The sequence below is a fragment of the Micropterus dolomieu genome, linkage group LG18, assembly GCF_021292245.1.
Source record: "Micropterus dolomieu isolate WLL.071019.BEF.003 ecotype Adirondacks linkage group LG18, ASM2129224v1, whole genome shotgun sequence".
Lineage (NCBI taxonomy): Eukaryota > Metazoa > Chordata > Actinopteri > Centrarchiformes > Centrarchidae > Micropterus > Micropterus dolomieu.
In genome coordinates, this window is record NC_060167.1 from 27,659,292 (window position 1) to 27,677,521 (window position 18,230).

General features: G+C 43.9%; 1 protein-coding gene across 1 annotated transcript in view; it reads left to right on the forward strand.

Annotated features, from left to right (window-relative positions):
- Positions 1 to 410: 410 nt before the first annotated feature.
- Positions 411 to 18,230, forward strand: part of LOC123987507 (RNA-binding protein Musashi homolog 1-like) — a 26,273-nt gene continuing 8,453 nt past the window's right edge. Inside the window, exons 1-7 of the mRNA XM_046076468.1 lie at positions 411 to 548; positions 1,064 to 1,104; positions 1,895 to 1,976; positions 2,134 to 2,218; positions 10,374 to 10,415; positions 10,904 to 10,996; positions 16,191 to 16,239. Of these exons, the coding sequence (XP_045932424.1) occupies positions 484 to 548; positions 1,064 to 1,104; positions 1,895 to 1,976; positions 2,134 to 2,218; positions 10,374 to 10,415; positions 10,904 to 10,996; positions 16,191 to 16,239 (457 nt within the window). The 5' untranslated portion in view covers positions 411 to 483. The remainder of the gene's footprint in view (positions 549 to 1,063; positions 1,105 to 1,894; positions 1,977 to 2,133; positions 2,219 to 10,373; positions 10,416 to 10,903; positions 10,997 to 16,190; positions 16,240 to 18,230) is intronic.

An 18,230-nucleotide genomic window follows, 5' to 3' on the forward strand; every position in this document is an offset into this window, starting at 1 on the left:
TCTGATTTGGCTCCTGTTCTTTTAATTTATTTTATTTTATTTTATTTCTATATCTTTTTCTGTTGCATGTTACAACACTGAATAGGGAAACGCTTCTGTAGATCTCAAAACATTCAAAAGGCTTTAATGGGCCATGCCATGGTGATCAACCAATGACGAGAACGGCGGGGAAAACTACAGAGAGAGCGCCACTGGCAGCATTAATAAAGGCAGGCAACGTGCAGGGGGGAGGAGGGAGGGACGTCCGAGGCCAGGGTAGGCTACGGAAAACGAGGTAGAGGCGGAGCTTCTCTCAGAGCGTGTGTGTGTGTGTGTTTCTCCCCGCGCTCACCCCTCCTCCTTTTAACCGCCCCACCCCCACCTCTCCGGCCCCCCCTCCCTCCCCTCTCGGCTGCCCGCCCCTGAGTCTGGAGCAGCAGCAGCAGTGGAGCTTCACTGCCTCTCCTCGCCTCACAGTGCGGGAATATACCAGCGGAGAGCAGAATGGATACGGAAGGGAGCCAGAGCAGCCTGTCCTCCAGCACGGACAACTCCCCCCACGACCCCTGGTAACAGCCTCAGCCCGCCTGCCCGCCTTTTGCTCGCCTCTCGGCCCGGTTTGAGTTCACCTTGGACTTTAGTTGAGTTCAGTGCGGGAGCGGAGCCGCGCCGAGACAAAAGACAAGCACGCTGTGTGTATAGTGTGTGTGTGTGTCTGTAGCCGATGTGTGGGATGGATCCACTCAGCGGAGGAGACACAGACGCACCGCTGCTTTTCCGCCTGTTTGTCTCTCTCTTCCTCTCTTGTTTGTTTATTTCTCTCGATTTTTCCTCCAGAAGGCCACATTGCAACTTCTCCTCCATCCTCTGGAAAAAAATCCTCTCCCTTTTTCCCCTCCTCTAGGGGATTATAACGGCCCGATTGGTGACTTCGCAACATGGCCGATGCTTTCTTCTTACTTTATTGATGCTATATTACACACAATTCCCCACCGGTCCCCCCCCCCCATTGAATGTGCCTGTGTTTTGCATAAAAGACGCGTGTTATTCTGTGTGACTTACCGCTTGTATTTCTCTCATTCAGCAAAATGTTCATCGGGGGTCTGAGTTGGCAGACAACACAAGGTGAGCTGTCCCGCACGCTACTTTAACAAGTCTGAATGAAAGCCTCCTGTTTACGTCTGTATACATTTGGCTTAATAATAGCTTCCATATTAGCCGAGAGGCTTCCTGAAGTTGGGGGTGGGGGGGTGGGGGCACTGTAAATAGTTAAATCAAAGCCTCCTATTCAATAAGGATCAGCTCTTAGGATTTAGACTTGCCAAGACGCAGGGAGATTAACACTGGAAATGCATGCACACATTCACCGACTTTGTCTGCCTTTTTTTCCTGTGCGCCCATTACACTGTTAATAACAGAGACGGATATTTATAGTAAAAGGGGTCGATTATTCAGCCTTAAAACAGAAGTTCAGCTCATATTGATGCCCACGCTCGTGTGTTGTTTCCCCTTATTGCTACACCCGGATGAATCCATTCATTTATTTTAAGAGCCACGAGCAGGGGAGGGGGGGGGGCTGGTGCACGAGCAGGCTACAGTTTATTCTTGTTGCGATGGCCCGTGTTATTATCTAGCCGTGTCAACACAGCAATCGTCACCAAGTGTAGCTTTGTTTATGGGCCTAATGGGCTATTATGCTGAATGGCCAGATAGCCCGTGTGTGTGTGTGTAGCCTACAGTCCCCGAGGACCGGAGGGACACGAACACAACGTGGTCCGCCCGACCCCATTGTCTCTTTCCAGCCACGGCCAGCACATCACCTACACCACGGCCTGTAGGGACAGTCGTGTCTAATATCTGGATGTACGTTTAACCATGCCCCCACCACCCCCTCCCCACTTGCTGTCTTTTGCAGAGGGCCTGAAGGAGTACTTCTGTAAATTCGGCGAGGTGAAGGAGTGTATGGTGATGCGGGATCCCGTTACCAAGCGGTCGAGGTAAGAGGGAGGCGTGTGCACTCCGTCGTCCTATCACTGGATGCCTCATGCTCTTTCAAGCTTTTCCATGAGACTGTTTAAGTGCAGTGAGTTTGCATTCAACATTTTTTTTGAGGGGAGTTTAATTGCTTTCCTCCCCCCTTCTTTTCCTTTACAGGGGGTTTGGGTTTGTGACATACGCAGAACAAGCCGGCGTGGAAAAGGTTTTGGCGCAAAACAGACACGAATTGGATTCCAAAACGGTGAGTTGTGCCTTTGCAGAGCTGGATGCAGCCAGTGGGTTGTCTTGGGTTAGCCTAACTTTTCGGAGTCTGTGTTGCATGTTTTTTTTCTTCCCTTCGGTGCATTTTGCCTCCCACCGTATGTCTTGTAAAGTTAAGGAGTGCGTTTTGGAGCAGCCCCTCCTCCTCCTCTCTCTCCTCTCATTTCCCCCTCCAAATCCCGGTTCAGGGCGCCAACATGAAAGCGTTCTTTCTTGGTCTTCATTGCCATGGTTACCTGGGGACCTGAATGGGGTTGGAGCCCCTGCAAAATCCTCAAAGGGTTTATGCAGAGAGCTCGCAAGTCCCCCCCCCCCACCCCTTAGAAAATAACAGCACTTGTTTTCTAGTGGCTGCTCTCACAGGGGAGGGAAAAAAAGTTTGAGGAAACAGTTGTGGCAGTGGTTCCCAAGGGGGAAGTCTGTGAGGTCCAAATGAGTCTTAGCTGAATTTAAATATTGATGTCAAGGTTTGTTTGAAAAACTACTGTGATCTAGAGTTACTCTGTGATTGTCCCCTCCTACCCGTGAAAATTTAAATGTGGGTAAATGGGACAGATCAGTTACCAAATAAAGGTCAAGAGCACTCGATGTTTGTGTTTAGCTACATTATGTCCTCACAGAGGACAGGGGTGAGAGGACACCAGTGCATCCCTGTGGTCAAGATGACCGACTGTGATTTAAATGTCTATGAAGGTGTGAATGCTGCCCTCTTGGTCATGTAGATTGGTTGTAGAAACGAGGCTGGGTGTGTCTTCGTCAGCTTGTGGTCTTTCCTAACCACACACACACACATACACACACACACACAATAGGATCATTTGAGAGTGAAAACCGGTGGCACAGAAAGGCAGCAGAGCCCAGGGGTGGAGAAAAGGTAGAGTTGGTTTAGTTGTTGGAGAAGGCCTGTTGCTGGGGGTGACGCCAGCCACAGGAGACAGCGCTGTTGCTGCAAAGCCTGATGGGATTTTGTCTCCATAACAACTTCTCAGCTATTTTGCATTAACTTAAGACACTCGCCTCGGCTGGGCAGCAGAGCTCTGACATGCACAGACAATGTTATGTCATGACCTTTATACTTTGTGCAAGATGGAGATCTTATCTGTTTGGTTTTTAAGGTGCGGTTTTCAAATATGAGTTTTGGCAAAGTTGGATCTTTCTGCACAGTTGCCTTGTTATTTATTGCAAAGTGAGTGTTGCTGCTGGTAATCTGTCAGTTCTTTTAGCTTGAAAGTAAGTTCCAAGCAACTGTAAAGTGTTATACAGTGAGTCACATTACCTATTAAAACTAGTGTGTGTGTGTGTGTGCTGTGTGCTGTGTGATCACTGGTTCGGAGGCAGAGGCTTTTTGGAAGCTCAGCTTGGCAGGCCACTGGTGGGGCGAGGCGTTGCCCTATTATAAACCAAAATACAGCATAAGGCTAAACAATAATAATGTTAACCACTCAAATGCAGCTTTGGATGCTCAGGTTGTTGTGGCATCATTCTGCGGGGGGAAGCACGCCGTGGTACCGTTTATCCAACCAGGCGTTTTAAACAGGGTATGGTTGCCATTTTGTCGTTCCATGTTGGAAATAAGAGCGCAGATATATTTCCCCCATGTGTTTGAAAATCTCTCAGATTTGCAAGGGCTGTATCGTTAAACACAACAATGACTTAGACTGTGTTTTTTGTTTTGTTTTGCTTATATGACAATACATAAACCATCGCTAATGCTAAATGAGCAAATGTTGTGCAGCAGCAATACCGCTCATTCCTAGCTCAATCCACTGTGTTAGGTAAGATGTTTTTCTCTTTATTTAGTTAATTATGAATAAAGCAGTTCAAGAGGTCATTTTTTGTTTAAACATACAGCAGGTCAAATTCCTTGGATATTCCTGAATATATTATACAATATAATATAATATACCTGTACCATTCGAATGATTTTCTGTGCTCTTTGTGTCCTCCTCACACCTGGACTCTCTTAACTATATTGTTTGATCAGCATGAGATGTGAGAAAGAAAGACATTCCTCCCAGGAACGAGGAAGTATATACAGTGCTCTGATTTTTTTTTTTATTTCTTCCTTTTTATGTTGTGCCTTTTGGTTTGTGCAAAAAGACGCTATGAGGCCTGACACAGGAAGGAGAGAGACGGGGAAGGTGAATGAAAGGGATGGGGAGGGATGATTCATGCACAGCAACAGGGTGCTGCTGGGGTTGAGGAGTACTACATTAACTGGTGCAAGGTCCATACCGTTGGTTACATGTGGTATTAAACATTTACAGCCCATCCAGTTACATCCAGTACTGTTTTATGCACCCCTAGAAAGGGAACCAACCAAATACTGATTGGACATTATTAGTTACTCTCAATACATGCGTGCCTTAAAAATGTAAACGCTACAAATGAGAGGTTGTCTATTGTTTTTAGAGTGAGGGCCTGTTGAGGCTGGTGTTTTGGTTGGAGGTCAGATTTCCTGCCGGGGCAGAGTATGGCCTCGGGGCAGTGGTGTACTGTTGTATTTCTCTGGACAGAGAAGAAGGGCACAACTGGTATTTGTTTTCTCTGAGAGATACTTCCCTGGAACCGGTTACGGGAAAGAGACCAGATATTCTCTGAAACGCGTCCTCTTCTCATTTGCTCTGATCAACGCCGGGTGATGTTAGATTATGGCGTGGTATCAGTTGTGGTGTTGTTGTGAAGGTTTTCAGATGTCAGCACAATTTAGTTTTACCGATTCAGGCACATAAGTGATGGATTATTGTGCTTTACTTTTTTGTGACTCTGTATACTGTAGGTAGGACTTTTGAATTATGTAATGTGTGAAAGGGGCAGTGTCCTGAAATAAACCCTAAAAAAATCCCGGTCCAGTGCTTAACTAATCTTAGTTAAAAGACAAATATCTTTTTATCGAAGGCAATAGCAAGAAAGGGAGCAGTCTGCATTTCCTCTTTGTTTTTTACAGAAATTAAACCGGGCATGCTCTTTTCGAAATGTGTTACAGTAGGTGGTAATTGCTGCTTTTGGCAAGACCGCCTGTGAAGGTACAGTAGTCATCAGTGTGGTGCTAATATAGCTGCTCTCTTCTACAGCCGGGCAACAACATATGTTAGCACCAGCCTCTGTGGGCCATTGGGGCTACCGGTCTAACACCTGGTTAGTGGAGAGTTTAGATGCTAGCACTGGCCCTTCGCTCCTGATTGGAGATTAGCTATTAGTGCTGACGTGGACATAACTGGAGAGGGGGGTGGAGGAGAGAGGGAGATGGAGAGGGAGGCCCAGCTCCTGTGCTGTAATTAGTATAGATCTGAAGAGCAACTAATCGGATTGAAGGATGCAAACTGGATTGGGCTTCCGAGGTACATGCGCGGCCTCAGATCTGGGGATAAAGACTGGTCCTGCTCTGACGGTGGATCCAGGGATCTCTATCCATGTTACACATGCGCGACCCCAGCCCCTCCCCACCACCACTGCCACACACACACACACACACACACGCCCTGGCGAGACGCCCTAGCAGGGTTACAGGGGTAGGGGTTGGGATAGGTCCTCATTAGTGAGCTTCGTTAACTAATTACTGTGCCATTGTTCAGCTGTGCAGATTGACCCTGCTGGCCTGGGCCCAAACCAAGTCTCCCCTCTCACTCTGTGTGCATGCGCTGACATGCCAACTCCTTTTGTCTCCTCTTCTGTTTATAGCTTTTTGTGTAGCTTATATTGATTATATTGCCATAATGGGGCAGCCTTTTTTTTTATCAGCGTGGGTGTTTGCCGTTTTGTTTGCAAGAATGTCTTGGCAGGTTGGCTGATGTGTCAGAGCTTTAATGTCTATATGTGACGGCGATGCATGACAGCGATGCACTCGCTATCATTAGTTTGGGAGAGGCGAATTAGTATATGTGTGTGAGTGTATTTCTGCAGTCTCGCCTGTTTAATGACATTAATTTGCCATTTTGTATACATGTGCTCGTGTTTATGTTTGTGCTACTTTATGTGGGTGCCCATGAGTGAGTGAGTGTGTATGTATGAGTGCCGTGGGGTTTGCACGGGAGCCCCAGTTCCTCTACGGGCCCATCTGTTTTGTACTCTTTGTCCTGTTAATTAATGAAATCAGAGGGGCTGCCTGCTGCGACGGCCCCACTGCACCGCCACACTGGACAGGCCCACTTTCTCATGGGCTGACTCCTGTTTTCCAAATGAATGCCTTCTCTTTCTCCCTGTGCTTTCTCATTTCACCCCTCTCTCCCTCTCTCTAAGTCTATCTATTGATTTGACATTCTACTTTTTATTTTTGTTTTCCAGTTTGTAACACTGGTGGACGAGCTGGGCCACGTGAGGTGACTATTGGTTGTAGAATAGTCTAGTTATAAAAGCTAAACCACCTAAATCGTATTTGTAGGCTCTGCCCTCACTTTGCTACTTAGATTGTGCAGAGGTTGGATGTCATGAAGCAGGATGTTAGTCAGACCATTTCATGAACACTCAGTCATAACTCTTCTTTGTCCGTCTGGGAAGAGCAACTTTTATCTTCCTAGAAAGGTTTGAACGTTATTCATATTCATGAGTAGTTACATTTTCACCACTCTTTGGGAGCTGTTGATTGGGACTGTTACATTGCTGTGCCGCTTCTCAATGCCAAGCCTCTGAAGAGCTATTTCTGAGTGTTGCGAACAGTGACCTGGCTAAGTCATTTTACTTTTTGCTTTGTGGCCTATCTGTCTTCCTCGAGGCTAATCTGCCAGTCTGATAGATGCTTTAGTTTTCATTTATTATAGCCTTCTGAGTACAGTGTAGAAATGACATGTTAGATATATATTCTGTTATTTCGCTGAAGTGGAATGATTTTTTAACAGCATGGCATGATGTAGCCGTAGTAGCACTACTACAGATATTGCATTAGGCCTAACCTAGTCTAGTTGGTAACCTTCTGTATTTTAGGCTGTTTTTTAAGAGCTCCTGATCATTTAAAAGCTCTGAAATATTGGTGTTTTGACAACATGTGAAATATGTGATGATATACCATGAGACATATAAACTTCACAACCGATTTATTTATATACTGTTTGCACCATGGTACCCATCTCTTTAATTTTTTTGATTACATTGCATTAATTAGATTGTTGCCTCAATGTGATGACGCATCTTGATTTGTCAGGTGTTTTATTAACTGGATAAACCAAAACATTGGTGTTATTGATATAATCCACATATGTACCGATTTTCCACTCCTGGTGCAAGCAGAATCGAAGAAGAAATGGATCTCACAAAGACACATGGACAGGAGACTGCTTTTTAAATTCACCACGTGCTGTTGAGTGTACAGGATGTTGGATGTTTGTGTTCCTATGCATTCAGCTTGTAGAAACAGGGTTGTTTTTTTTGGTCAATATTTTACTGTATATATACTGTACGTGACTGCTGCCTTGTATAAAATGTGAGAGTTTGTTGCGGAGCGTTGTAATTGTCAGCTCATGGTCTGTGTCTCTGCCACATAATCGCCTCAGGGCAGCAACTGTCCTCTAGTCTTATTAAAACACTTAAAGGCAGGTGGGCTGGCCTGAGCATGAGAGGCTGTTACCTCTCAGCACTTTCAGTTCGGAGTAAAAACGCTGGATATAATGCTCGTATTTCCCAGCCACTTTACACCGGGGCTGTTTTATAAAGTTAGGCTGTGTTATTAGACAAATATGTATTTACAGGAAAACATGGCACAGTACAGTATTTAATCATGACTAGGCAAATCACTGTCTGTTATTGTGTCATTGTCTTATGCTTTGGAGGTCACTGAAGCTTCTCCCTTCTTTAAGGTTCGCTTATTGTATTTTTGCCATAAAATACACGTAGAGACAGTTTTTTTCCAGTAGTGCAGGTGCACTGTTACGTGTACTGCGAAGAGTAGACACCCTCATATAGAAATTGCTGCATCTGCACTTGCCATTTCCAGTATTTGTGTCTTTTGCTGTCATCTTTTTGATTTCTGTTAAAGGAGGAAAAGCAGGTGGTACAAAAGTCACTGGGTTGGTGATCAAAGAGTATGAAACCACACATTTATAATGTAACATTTGGCCTACTAAGCTCAGATCCTGTAAGAAATGCTGTGTTGTCATTGTTTGTTAGGGCGCTCTGTTGGTGCACTGCTGTTGCCGATAGTCGCCGGTGGCTTTGCGTGTCCTTGTCACCTTTGTCTTTGTGCTCAGACCAGCTGGAGGTGACATGACTCCTCTCGTCTTTGTGTCCCACTTCAAGGTGCAAAGACCTTCTGCAATCCCTTCCAAGGACGCTGCAGCTGCATCTTAGTTACACAGCGTTGTGCTCTCGAAGCGGTGTTAAATCTGAGGCACTTAAAGGTCCTCGTAGGATATTTTTGTCTGTAGATTTGTCATCAGAAGCAGGGAATTATCACAGGAAAGAGACGAAAGGATTGCTTGAATATTGAATGAACACCCTCCCTTGTGCTGTGTGCATTGTTCACGTAATATGTACTTATTTCTGGCCATGTGATAGGCTCCTTTTAGTTGCCAATATCAATTCAATACCTCTGATAGCGGCTGTGTGAGACACAAGGGGTTTTGCTTCACACATCCAATTATTAGAACAAAGATGGAACTCTAAGACCATAATACACTACAAGGTCCTGTGACCTAAAATCATCTCTCTCGCCGGCTTGAGTGAGAATAACATGAGATTCCTCACAAATTTAAAATGCCAGGCCAGGCTTTGCATATTTAGCATTATTAAAGGCCAGCTCATTCAAAACTCATTTGCTTCTAATTTTATCTGTAACCTTGACCACTGCCGAGACATTCCACTTGGGAGAAATATGGATACAGTCAAATCTTGCTAATCCAAAATGGAGGTTGTCTGGATTTGTGAGATTTAAGAAAAAAAATATATCTATCTGAAATGTAGTCAGAATATTAAATGCTCCTTTTGGATTCCAGACTGCCCTGCTCTATCTAGCTTGTGGCTAAGATACATTTAGTTGTGTCAATTTAGGGAAAGTACATATTCATGTCTCACTGTGTATTTTGTTCCATACGCCTGTTTGTTTGGCTGATGTGTTTGGATTTTTTGGGGCTTGCATAAACAAGGGCCTACTATACATACTCGCAGATTAGCATTCGATCTACTTTTGGGCCTGTAGGCCTTGATGGGTTCATACTTAGAGGCTCTGTGTTGTAACTAATTCTAGTTAGTTAACAGTGTGTTAATTCATTGATGCCCAGAGTGAAAATCAGTTTACACAGGCACAGGACCAGCTATTGAACAACATATCCAGAGCAGGTAGAGGTTTTTGTGTCTTTGCTCAAAGAAACTTATTTATTTATTGTATTTTAAAGGTGGGTGCTCTAGGTAAGAAGGGGTCTGCCTCCGAGTCTCAAAAGACACAGGGGAAATTTGTTCTCTGTTTAACCCCTTTTTTAAAACCAAAAAACATGTTTAAAATTGTTTTATCAAATTGATAATTTTCCAAATTTTATAAGAATTTCTTATAACATGATTTTATACTGATTACATGAGACTTCAGCTGTAAAACATGGATTTTCAGCTTTATGCATTTCTTTAGTATGCTGACAGTAGTTTCTAACTCATAAAGCCTAGAAAAATCTGTTTATGGGGTGGAATTGACACCCAACGTAAGTAATGTGTAGCTATGTATATTGTACATTTATTTGTCTGCAAACGGCTTGTTGGCAAACTAAAGAAATATATAATATGTATTCATGCATGAAATATGAAATACTTCCTTTTTTGGTTTAATAACATTGCATTTCTGTTTTGGCACCTTCATGAAAGCAAAGGGAGGGTTACCACTTCAATACTTTTCCCCATATTGGGTTTTAATAAGGCCAGAAGAAAAGAAAAGTTCGAAAATTTAAAGGAAAAACAATTTGCTATTATTATTTTTACACTTACACCTGTGTGGTCTGTGTGTCACCAAACAATGAGAAGATAAAGCAAATGTCAAAAATAGCTCACTTCTAATAGGATCTTCTAAATATCTGTAATGAAGTAGCGCCGGCCTAGCACAATTGGCTCCGTTCATCAGTCATCAAAACTGCAATCAAATGCACAGTAGGATGTCTTGAAATGTGCTTCTTCTATTTTCACCAACTCATCTTAACTCATCTTAACTCATCTCTCCCCTACAGATCGACCCAAAGGTGGCGTTTCCTCGCCGGGCGCAGCCTAAGGTGAGTGCACTCCGAAGGGGTTAACAGGAAGGAGATGTAGTGATGATGTGACGTGTCACCCCTCTTTACTCAGCCCTGGTTGGCTGGGATTAGAGTCAGGCACATGACCAAAGAGGAGCTGCAATCCACTTGTCCAGACTGACCCGGTGACCCTATACCCTGACCCCGCCCAACCCCCGACCATCAGCAGCCAACATGTTATGCACACGCAAATTTTTTTCCTGGCACAGACACACACACACACACGCACACACGCACACACACATAAATAAATGCCTACACACAGATAGTGCTCACCTGTCCACACACACACCTCTGGGCCCTAAATGTAAAAGACCTTCAACAGATGTGAATTAGATTGCATGCTCAGCAGAGCTTTCAGAAATCTCTTAGATTAGATAAACACAAAGTCTCTTTATCACCGGCATCTACCCCTGCCTAATGTGATTAGTGGTAAACGATGCCTTCTTCTTCTTCTGTGTTGCTAGCTGGTGACCAGGACAAAGAAGATCTTTGTCGGAGGACTGTCAGTCAATACTACAATCGAAGATGTGAAGCATTACTTCGACCAGTTTGGAAAGGTAAACTATACACAAATCTGGCATCTATTTGTAGCCATCACACTCAGTGAAAAGTCTTTCAGATTCTCTCGTGCAGTGGTTCCCAACCTTTTGTGTCAGACTGGTCAGAGGAGCTCAAGAACCCCTTAATCAACATCCTGTAAAAATGTGTTCACACTGAATTCAAACTGGATATTATTTAACTAATAATGATATAAAAGTGAATATAATACTGAATGTTTCAATATTTCTCCATGGAATTGATCTGTTAATTAGGTCAGTTTGTTTGAGTTTACGGCTAACTATTTTAACAGTTTATCCATTACTTAGTTATTTATTTGATCCATTACTTAGCTAGTGTTCCCCATTTAAGACATTACTTTCAGCTAACTTTTTCAGTTATTTCCACAACTATTAGCTATTTCAGTCATTTATCCATTATCTTTTAGCTAATGTTAACTGTTTCACTGTGCTACTCTGCTTGCTTGCTTACTAGTTTTCACACAATCTTAGTGGTATGCGGTGTTAACATGATGTGGAAATTTCTACTTTTATCAAATTACTTGAGCTACTCCACAATCTTCCCAGGTACCCCCTGGCATCTGCAGAAGTACTCCCTGGAGTACAAGTACCCCTGGTTGGGAATCACTGCTCTAATGGACTGTGCACCTTTGATAGATTATATTCATTTGTCGGCCCTGGCCTATCCCTTTTGACATTAAGTCAGTTTCAGCTTGTTTTTCTGCTCCTTGACTCTTACTCTTTTCCCCTTTTCATTTGAGTCGAGGCGCAACAAAAAGTGCAAAAGTGGCCTAATTTCATAGAAGAAGTAGTGAGACGTTGAAGGGCAAAGAGAGGACTGAAAGAGAAGGAACCAAAAGAAAGGAAAGAAAGATGCTGTGTGTTCTGCTCTGCCAGCCACAGTATTAGTTAGTTTATCTCCTTTGTTAGCTGTTTTGCTGCAGTGTTTTTAGCTTCTACATTTGTCCTGCTTAGCTCCTTTGAATGAAATTTGGTGAAAGGCAAACACATGCTGTGGAGACAGATGAGTGGCCGGGGAGAGGGAGGAAGAAAAAAAAAGCATTGAGAGGAGGGGAAGAGAAGAGGGAGATGGCGGGGGACTGAAAGGGAAGAAGCGACCCCCCATAGAGAGTGAGGGAGGGTAACTCAGAAGGGTTGAAGGGCAGAGAAAAGGAGGAATGTTGAGATAGTGAGGAGGAAAAGTGACTGTGAAAGGGAGAAACACCAATCTGATGGGGCCATAAATGTATCAAAGTATCCCTCATGCATGAAATGTTGGGTTACTTTTTAGCCAACTACACTTTCGTGGGGTTTACGAGTGCGTTTGAATAGAGTTCAGGCTCCTCAATATTAACTAATCAAATGCAACAGCTGCTCCTGCAACAGCCCCCCCACCATACCCAAAATCAGTACCTCAGACACCAACTCCCCTCCCATCCCACATACACACACCCTGCTGCAGTCAATCTCAGCTTGTTGCCGTGGTGACCTGCTTTCGTCCATTGTCCCGCTGTAATCCAGTGTGTTTTTTCTTTTTTTTGGTTTCCTTTAAAAAAATGTGTAAGAAGTGTGTATTTGCATGAATGAGGATGATGTGTGTGTGTGTGTGTGTGTGTGTGTGTGTGTGTGTGTGCATGAAAGTGTGACAGTGGCATTGCCGCCGCTGCGACGGGAGGCGAGCTTGCATACATTTGCACAGACTGTAAGACTCACAGCCGGCGATCCAGTTGTCGCAAACATTAAGTGTGTGGTTCTGCTGTTGGTGAGCAGGAAGGAGTCTGAAAATGAACATCGCTTCAGGATGTAGGCCTAATGGGTTGGAAGAAATTAACAGCACGAACCTCCTTCTGCCTCGTGTCTGGTTGTGTTTTCTCTCAGTTGGCCTCTGACTCGTGTTTGGGGTATTACCATATTTCAGGTGCTAGTGCAAATTTAAATAATGTCTTGTAAATCTGGGTCACGGAGCCCGGTCGACCTGGATTACAAGTGTGACCATCGCACAGTTGAACTCTTTGTAAGGTGCCTGTTGTGACATGTGTCATGCTTCCTGACTGTGTTTTATAAAATGGCAGCCCGGTCTAAGACAACACTCCCTCCGCAGGATGAGGGAATATTTGGACTGTTTGGACACGTGAGACCAAAGCTGTATCAAGGATAGCGCCAATCCCACAGTGCATTCCTGCTGAGCGGGAGGTATTTCTTGTTTATTATCTGAGCCTGGTTACAAGGTGCAGGTTAGGATGGGGTAGTACTCAGTGTCCTGTTTATTTTCATACTGTGGCACCGCCTCGCAAAGGAAAACACAGAATGCACTATGCGTTTTCTGCAACTCTTTGATACGTGCCGTTGTTTATTTAAAAAAAAAAAGTATATTTCTGAAAGCACACCTACAGAAACTTCATCCGCCTGGACTGAAACGGCTGCTCAGTTGACACGCCAGGTGGTTCTGTTGCTAAATGTCCCAAGGCCAATAAGACTACAGCAGCCATGTTTGTATGAGAAATAGGTCTTAATCCTGAGGTGGACGTCTTGTAATCCCCCTTAACCTGGAGGAGTTGAGAACACCTCTTTTCTTTTTGGCCGAGGCTGAAACTGAAAATCCGGCATGCAGTTTGATAATTTAATAATTAGCATTTCAAGCGTTTTGGTCATACAGTCAATTACGTTTGATCCCAGAGAAATCCCTGTTTTCATGCTTTTTATCCTGCGTCTCTGTACTGCATTCCTGAAAAACTACCATTAAAGCCCCTTTTTCTATGAAACTCTCCTGAAATCAAATGAGAGAATAGGCCAGAGCAGTAAGCAAAGGAAGGAGTGGATAAGATGAAAAATGCAGCACGGACAGGCAGACGGGAAAAGTTGGGACTCCACTCACCCATGTGAGCTGGCGATTAGGAGGCTTGACTGAACACTTTGTCTGCTGGCCTGTTTAGAGAGAGAGATGGCCGGAGAGAGAGAGAGAGGGAGTGAGAGAATGAAAGAGGGAGATGTGAGGAGACAGAAGGGAAAAAATGTGAATGCCACCTTTCATAATCTCGCAAAAAGTGTAATGGACTTGTCAGCAAACGCTTGTTCTTCAGACAATAGCTGCACGCTTCACTAAAACCTGGATATTTTTAATGCTGCAGTCCAAAAAGTGACGCATGGTCACAGCTGACCCTTGTTTCGGTACATCTGGGAATGTCAGAACTTCATGAAAGTATGACCTTAACTTTTCTTTGCTCTCTGCATGCATGCTGACTAGTTAGCGACTGAGCCGCTGCTAAGCCAATTTCAGAACCCCACAGCTATCCAATCAGATTGTCTTACAGCACCCCGGGCAGTGGACATTGGAGATTCATCTCCTTATGGGTTTTGGCAAGGGCAAGGGGGCTGGTGTGCGACCACAGTGTAAGCTCACGCGCGTGACAGAATAACTTCTCAAGTCAGCACACCATTGTATCCGAATGGGAAACAATTAGATGCACCGTGCTAGCATGACTGTACAGCATGTTATCTTTTTTTTTTTTCTGGCTTCAGAAATGTGGCCTCAGAGCAGCACAGATCAAAAGCACCTGGGACTGGGGCAGCGCTAGCCATCAGTCATCTCTTCCAGAATAGATGTTGCTAATGCTAACAGGAGGGCTAGCTGTGTGTGTAATTCTACTCTTATGATAACATGTTGGCTCGCAGCTGTCTACTTACTGTCCTGTTCCCTGGCTCTCTGCTGTGTCATTGAGTTTGGACGACCGGAAGGGTGGAAAGCATGAGGGGAGAGGAGAGGAGGTGGGAGGGGTAAAAACTGAATGAGGGAGAGGGGGTGGGGGGTGCTGTGTGTGTGTGTATGTTTGTGTGTTTGTGTGTGTGTCCAAGCTATACATTGACAAGGATGAGAATTGAAAAGTGTCAGAGAGGTTGTAGAAGCCGCCTTGAACCTCCCCATATTCATCATTTGGCAAGGAAAATCAAAACTCACTTTTATAGTCACGTGCTCACACATAATCTCGGTCAGACCAGACGATTTGTTTTTTTCATCTGAGGTAAAGGTTAGAAATCGGATGGCCTGGCCATCAAGAGGCCTCTGCCACTCATGTTTCACTGGTTTGAGTTTCAGTGCTTGCTGCCTAATGAAAATAGCCATGTAGTCATTCTCCACATGTGTCTCCATGTGATGTGGAAAGGGCAGTGTTGCAGAATTTTGTGAACTTTGTCACAATACTCTTTTTTTTTTTCTCCTTCCCTCCTCTGTAGAACGACAGAAGACACAAACATTATTTCCGCAGTGATCCCAGGCCTCTGCTTCCCTTTCTCTCTCCTCATAAGCAGAAGCTGCTAACTTTCCTGCCAGTGAAGGACAAGTGAGGCAGGGAGGGAGGGAGGATAGAGGGTGAAAAGGGGGAGGAGGAGGAATATGAATAGGGCAGTGGAGTGAGAGCAAAAACGGAAAGTGGAGGGAGAAGGAGAATAAAAGGAGAGCGTGTTGACAAAGACTCTAGTTCACTTTGTTCTATACTCTCTGATCCAAAATGTTCGAGTGACAGATTTTCTATCCTCCGTCAAAACCTTCACCTTCTATCTTTTTTTTAAATCACCCCATTATTCATCCCCTTTTCTCCCTTTTTCCTCCTTTTCTGTCACATGCGTACTCTCCCTCTCTTTTTCTCCTTTCTCTCCATTCTATTCATTGAAATTAGTTGGGGGGGGGGGGGTACAGATTCTTCTAATTGAAATTCTTTACAGGATCTCCATGGGAATAGTAAACTTTGTAGACAGGGAAAGAAAGACAGCAAGGGTGAACGAATGAAAGGAGAAAAAAAGAGAGGGAGGGAGGGAGAGAGAGAGAGAGCAGAACTTGGGAGAAACACAGAGCAAAGAATGGGAAAGAATTTCCTCCAGCGCCTCGTGAACGGGGAACATTCACTTCTTTTTCACCTTGATAGATAGCATTTCATTTTATTTTTATACAGCGCCCCCCCCTCTCTCCCTCATTTCCCCATTGCTCTCTTCCTCTCTCTCTCCCTCTCATTCTTTCTTTTTCTTTTCTCCTTTGTCACCTGTCACCCCTCCACCCTCTTCCCCCCTCCACCCTCTCCATCTGTTTTCCCCTCTTACTCCAATGCTAAAGAGGGACAATGGCACCCCATGCTGCGTAATGGTGTGTGTGTGTGTGTGTTAATATGTCGAAGCTCATCTATTCTTTGCTTTGTTCTCACAGGTCGATGATGCCATGCTTATGTTTGACAAAACAACCAACAGACACAGAGGTACGCAGTTATGATACTCTCACGCCTGCACCACATTACAGTTTTCCACAATTGCTAAAACCCTAACCCCATTCTCTGAACCAAATGCACAGTGGCCTAAATCCATGTGTCGAATCAGTCACTCTTTTGGCAAAACCTTAAACAAGTTCAGGTAGTTAAGACACTGTTTGCAAATCTCATCCACTCTTTTTGCAAAACTCTAAATACACTGTCACTCACTAAAACACAGTTTGCACTGTGATGCACTTAAAAAATGGTAAATACATGCGGCAAAAGTTAAACACAACTACAACACAGCTGTCATCTTTTACACACAACAGCTCATAATTCTGCACACTTAAACCAATATGTGGTCAAGTCCCTGTCCAGCTTAGTGGCAATGTCACACTTTGACCAAGCTATAAGTAAGGGACAGGTTCTTTACTGTCATTCAACCTTGGGGCTATATAACACTGAACATCTTCTTACTTTTCTGGGTGGGATTTGGGATTTTTTGATTGAGTGTGAGCAGCAGGATCATCAGGCGTCAGTACAACCTGTCTATGGGACGATGTCAGCTTTCACTGTGGTGTCCCGCTAAGCAAGTGGTTCAACATCAACCAGCAACCAGTAATTCGTTAATGATTACCTTCAACCTACAGCCCTTACTTAAATCCAACAGAAGAATTTTTCTCTGCCTGGTGGTGACCTATGACCGAAATTCATTTACTAGGGAAAATCTCTTACAGGCAATGGAATTGGCCTGTGGTGAGATAGGTGTGTTGTTGCAGTAAGGCTGCATCCAGAACACCAGAGGGTTTTCCTCCCTTGCTTGGCAGGGGACAAGGTTGCATGTGATGTGGATGAAGTCCTCTAGCCGGATCCAGCAGAAAGACGTGATGCTGAGGCAGAATGAATCTCTCATTCACTTTGATTTTGCATCTGCAGAACATTTTTGAGTGTAATGTGCTTTTCATTTAGTTTTCTTTGTTCTTTGGGCTTACAGTTCTGTATTTTTATGCAAGTGCTGATATACAGATATTCCGTACTGTAATACTTGCAGTACTTACAGCATACTATATATTTACTGTACTAAGTTGTGATTACTATACTTCTTAAATTGGAAAATGTTTTTCCTATATGCAAAAAACATTTTCTGTAACTACATATCCTGGATGCTGTGTTCTCAGTTTTATAATGTAGTGTCTAAAGAATGCTCTGTAGTGTTTTACATATTGTCTGGCTGTGTTTATGCTTTGAAAGCAGTGTTTGATTTTGAGCGCTGATCACATGGTTTTGAGGCGATTGTTTGATTTTGCCAGAAGAGTCAGGGGTTTTGTGAATGTAGTTTAAAGATTGGGTTTTATGTTTAAAGTTTTGAGAAAATGGATGAAGGTTTCAAGAAATGTGTCTTAGCAATTGTGAAAAACTGTAATATGTGTAGACGCGGGACACCTACAAAACATAGTACCTGGGTGAACGTCCATGAAAACAAATGCACATTCTTTTGTCTTTCCACTGCTCTCGCCTCCCCTTGTTTCATTTATCCCTGAGTCAGAAGTAAAGCGCCCGCTGAGGGTCGAGATACGGGGTCACGATGGTTACAGGCTAGGATGTAACTTAATGAGACAAGTGAGGAAAGCGGGAGAAGGAAGAGAGTATGGTGAAGTTAGAGAAAATTGGGTGGGATAATTGGTAGAGGACAGTAAATCTGGGCTCAGGTTTTTCGGCAAACGACGCCCCATCCCTGCTCCTCCGTGATGCCAGCAGCTTACAGTTTTTTTACAATTGTTTACACACAAAATCTTTACATGTCACGCGATTTTTTTAAACCTCTCACTCAAAGAGCAAAACCTCACCTCAAATCTCCAAAACCATAAGCTATTTCTCACCCTTTCACTCAGTTTTCAATTGCATAAAGCACTACACACAATTCTCTACCTAAGACACAAAAATCTAACAGGAAGTGACTTGCTTTCCTTTTCCAAACTCAACCAATCAAAATGCTACAC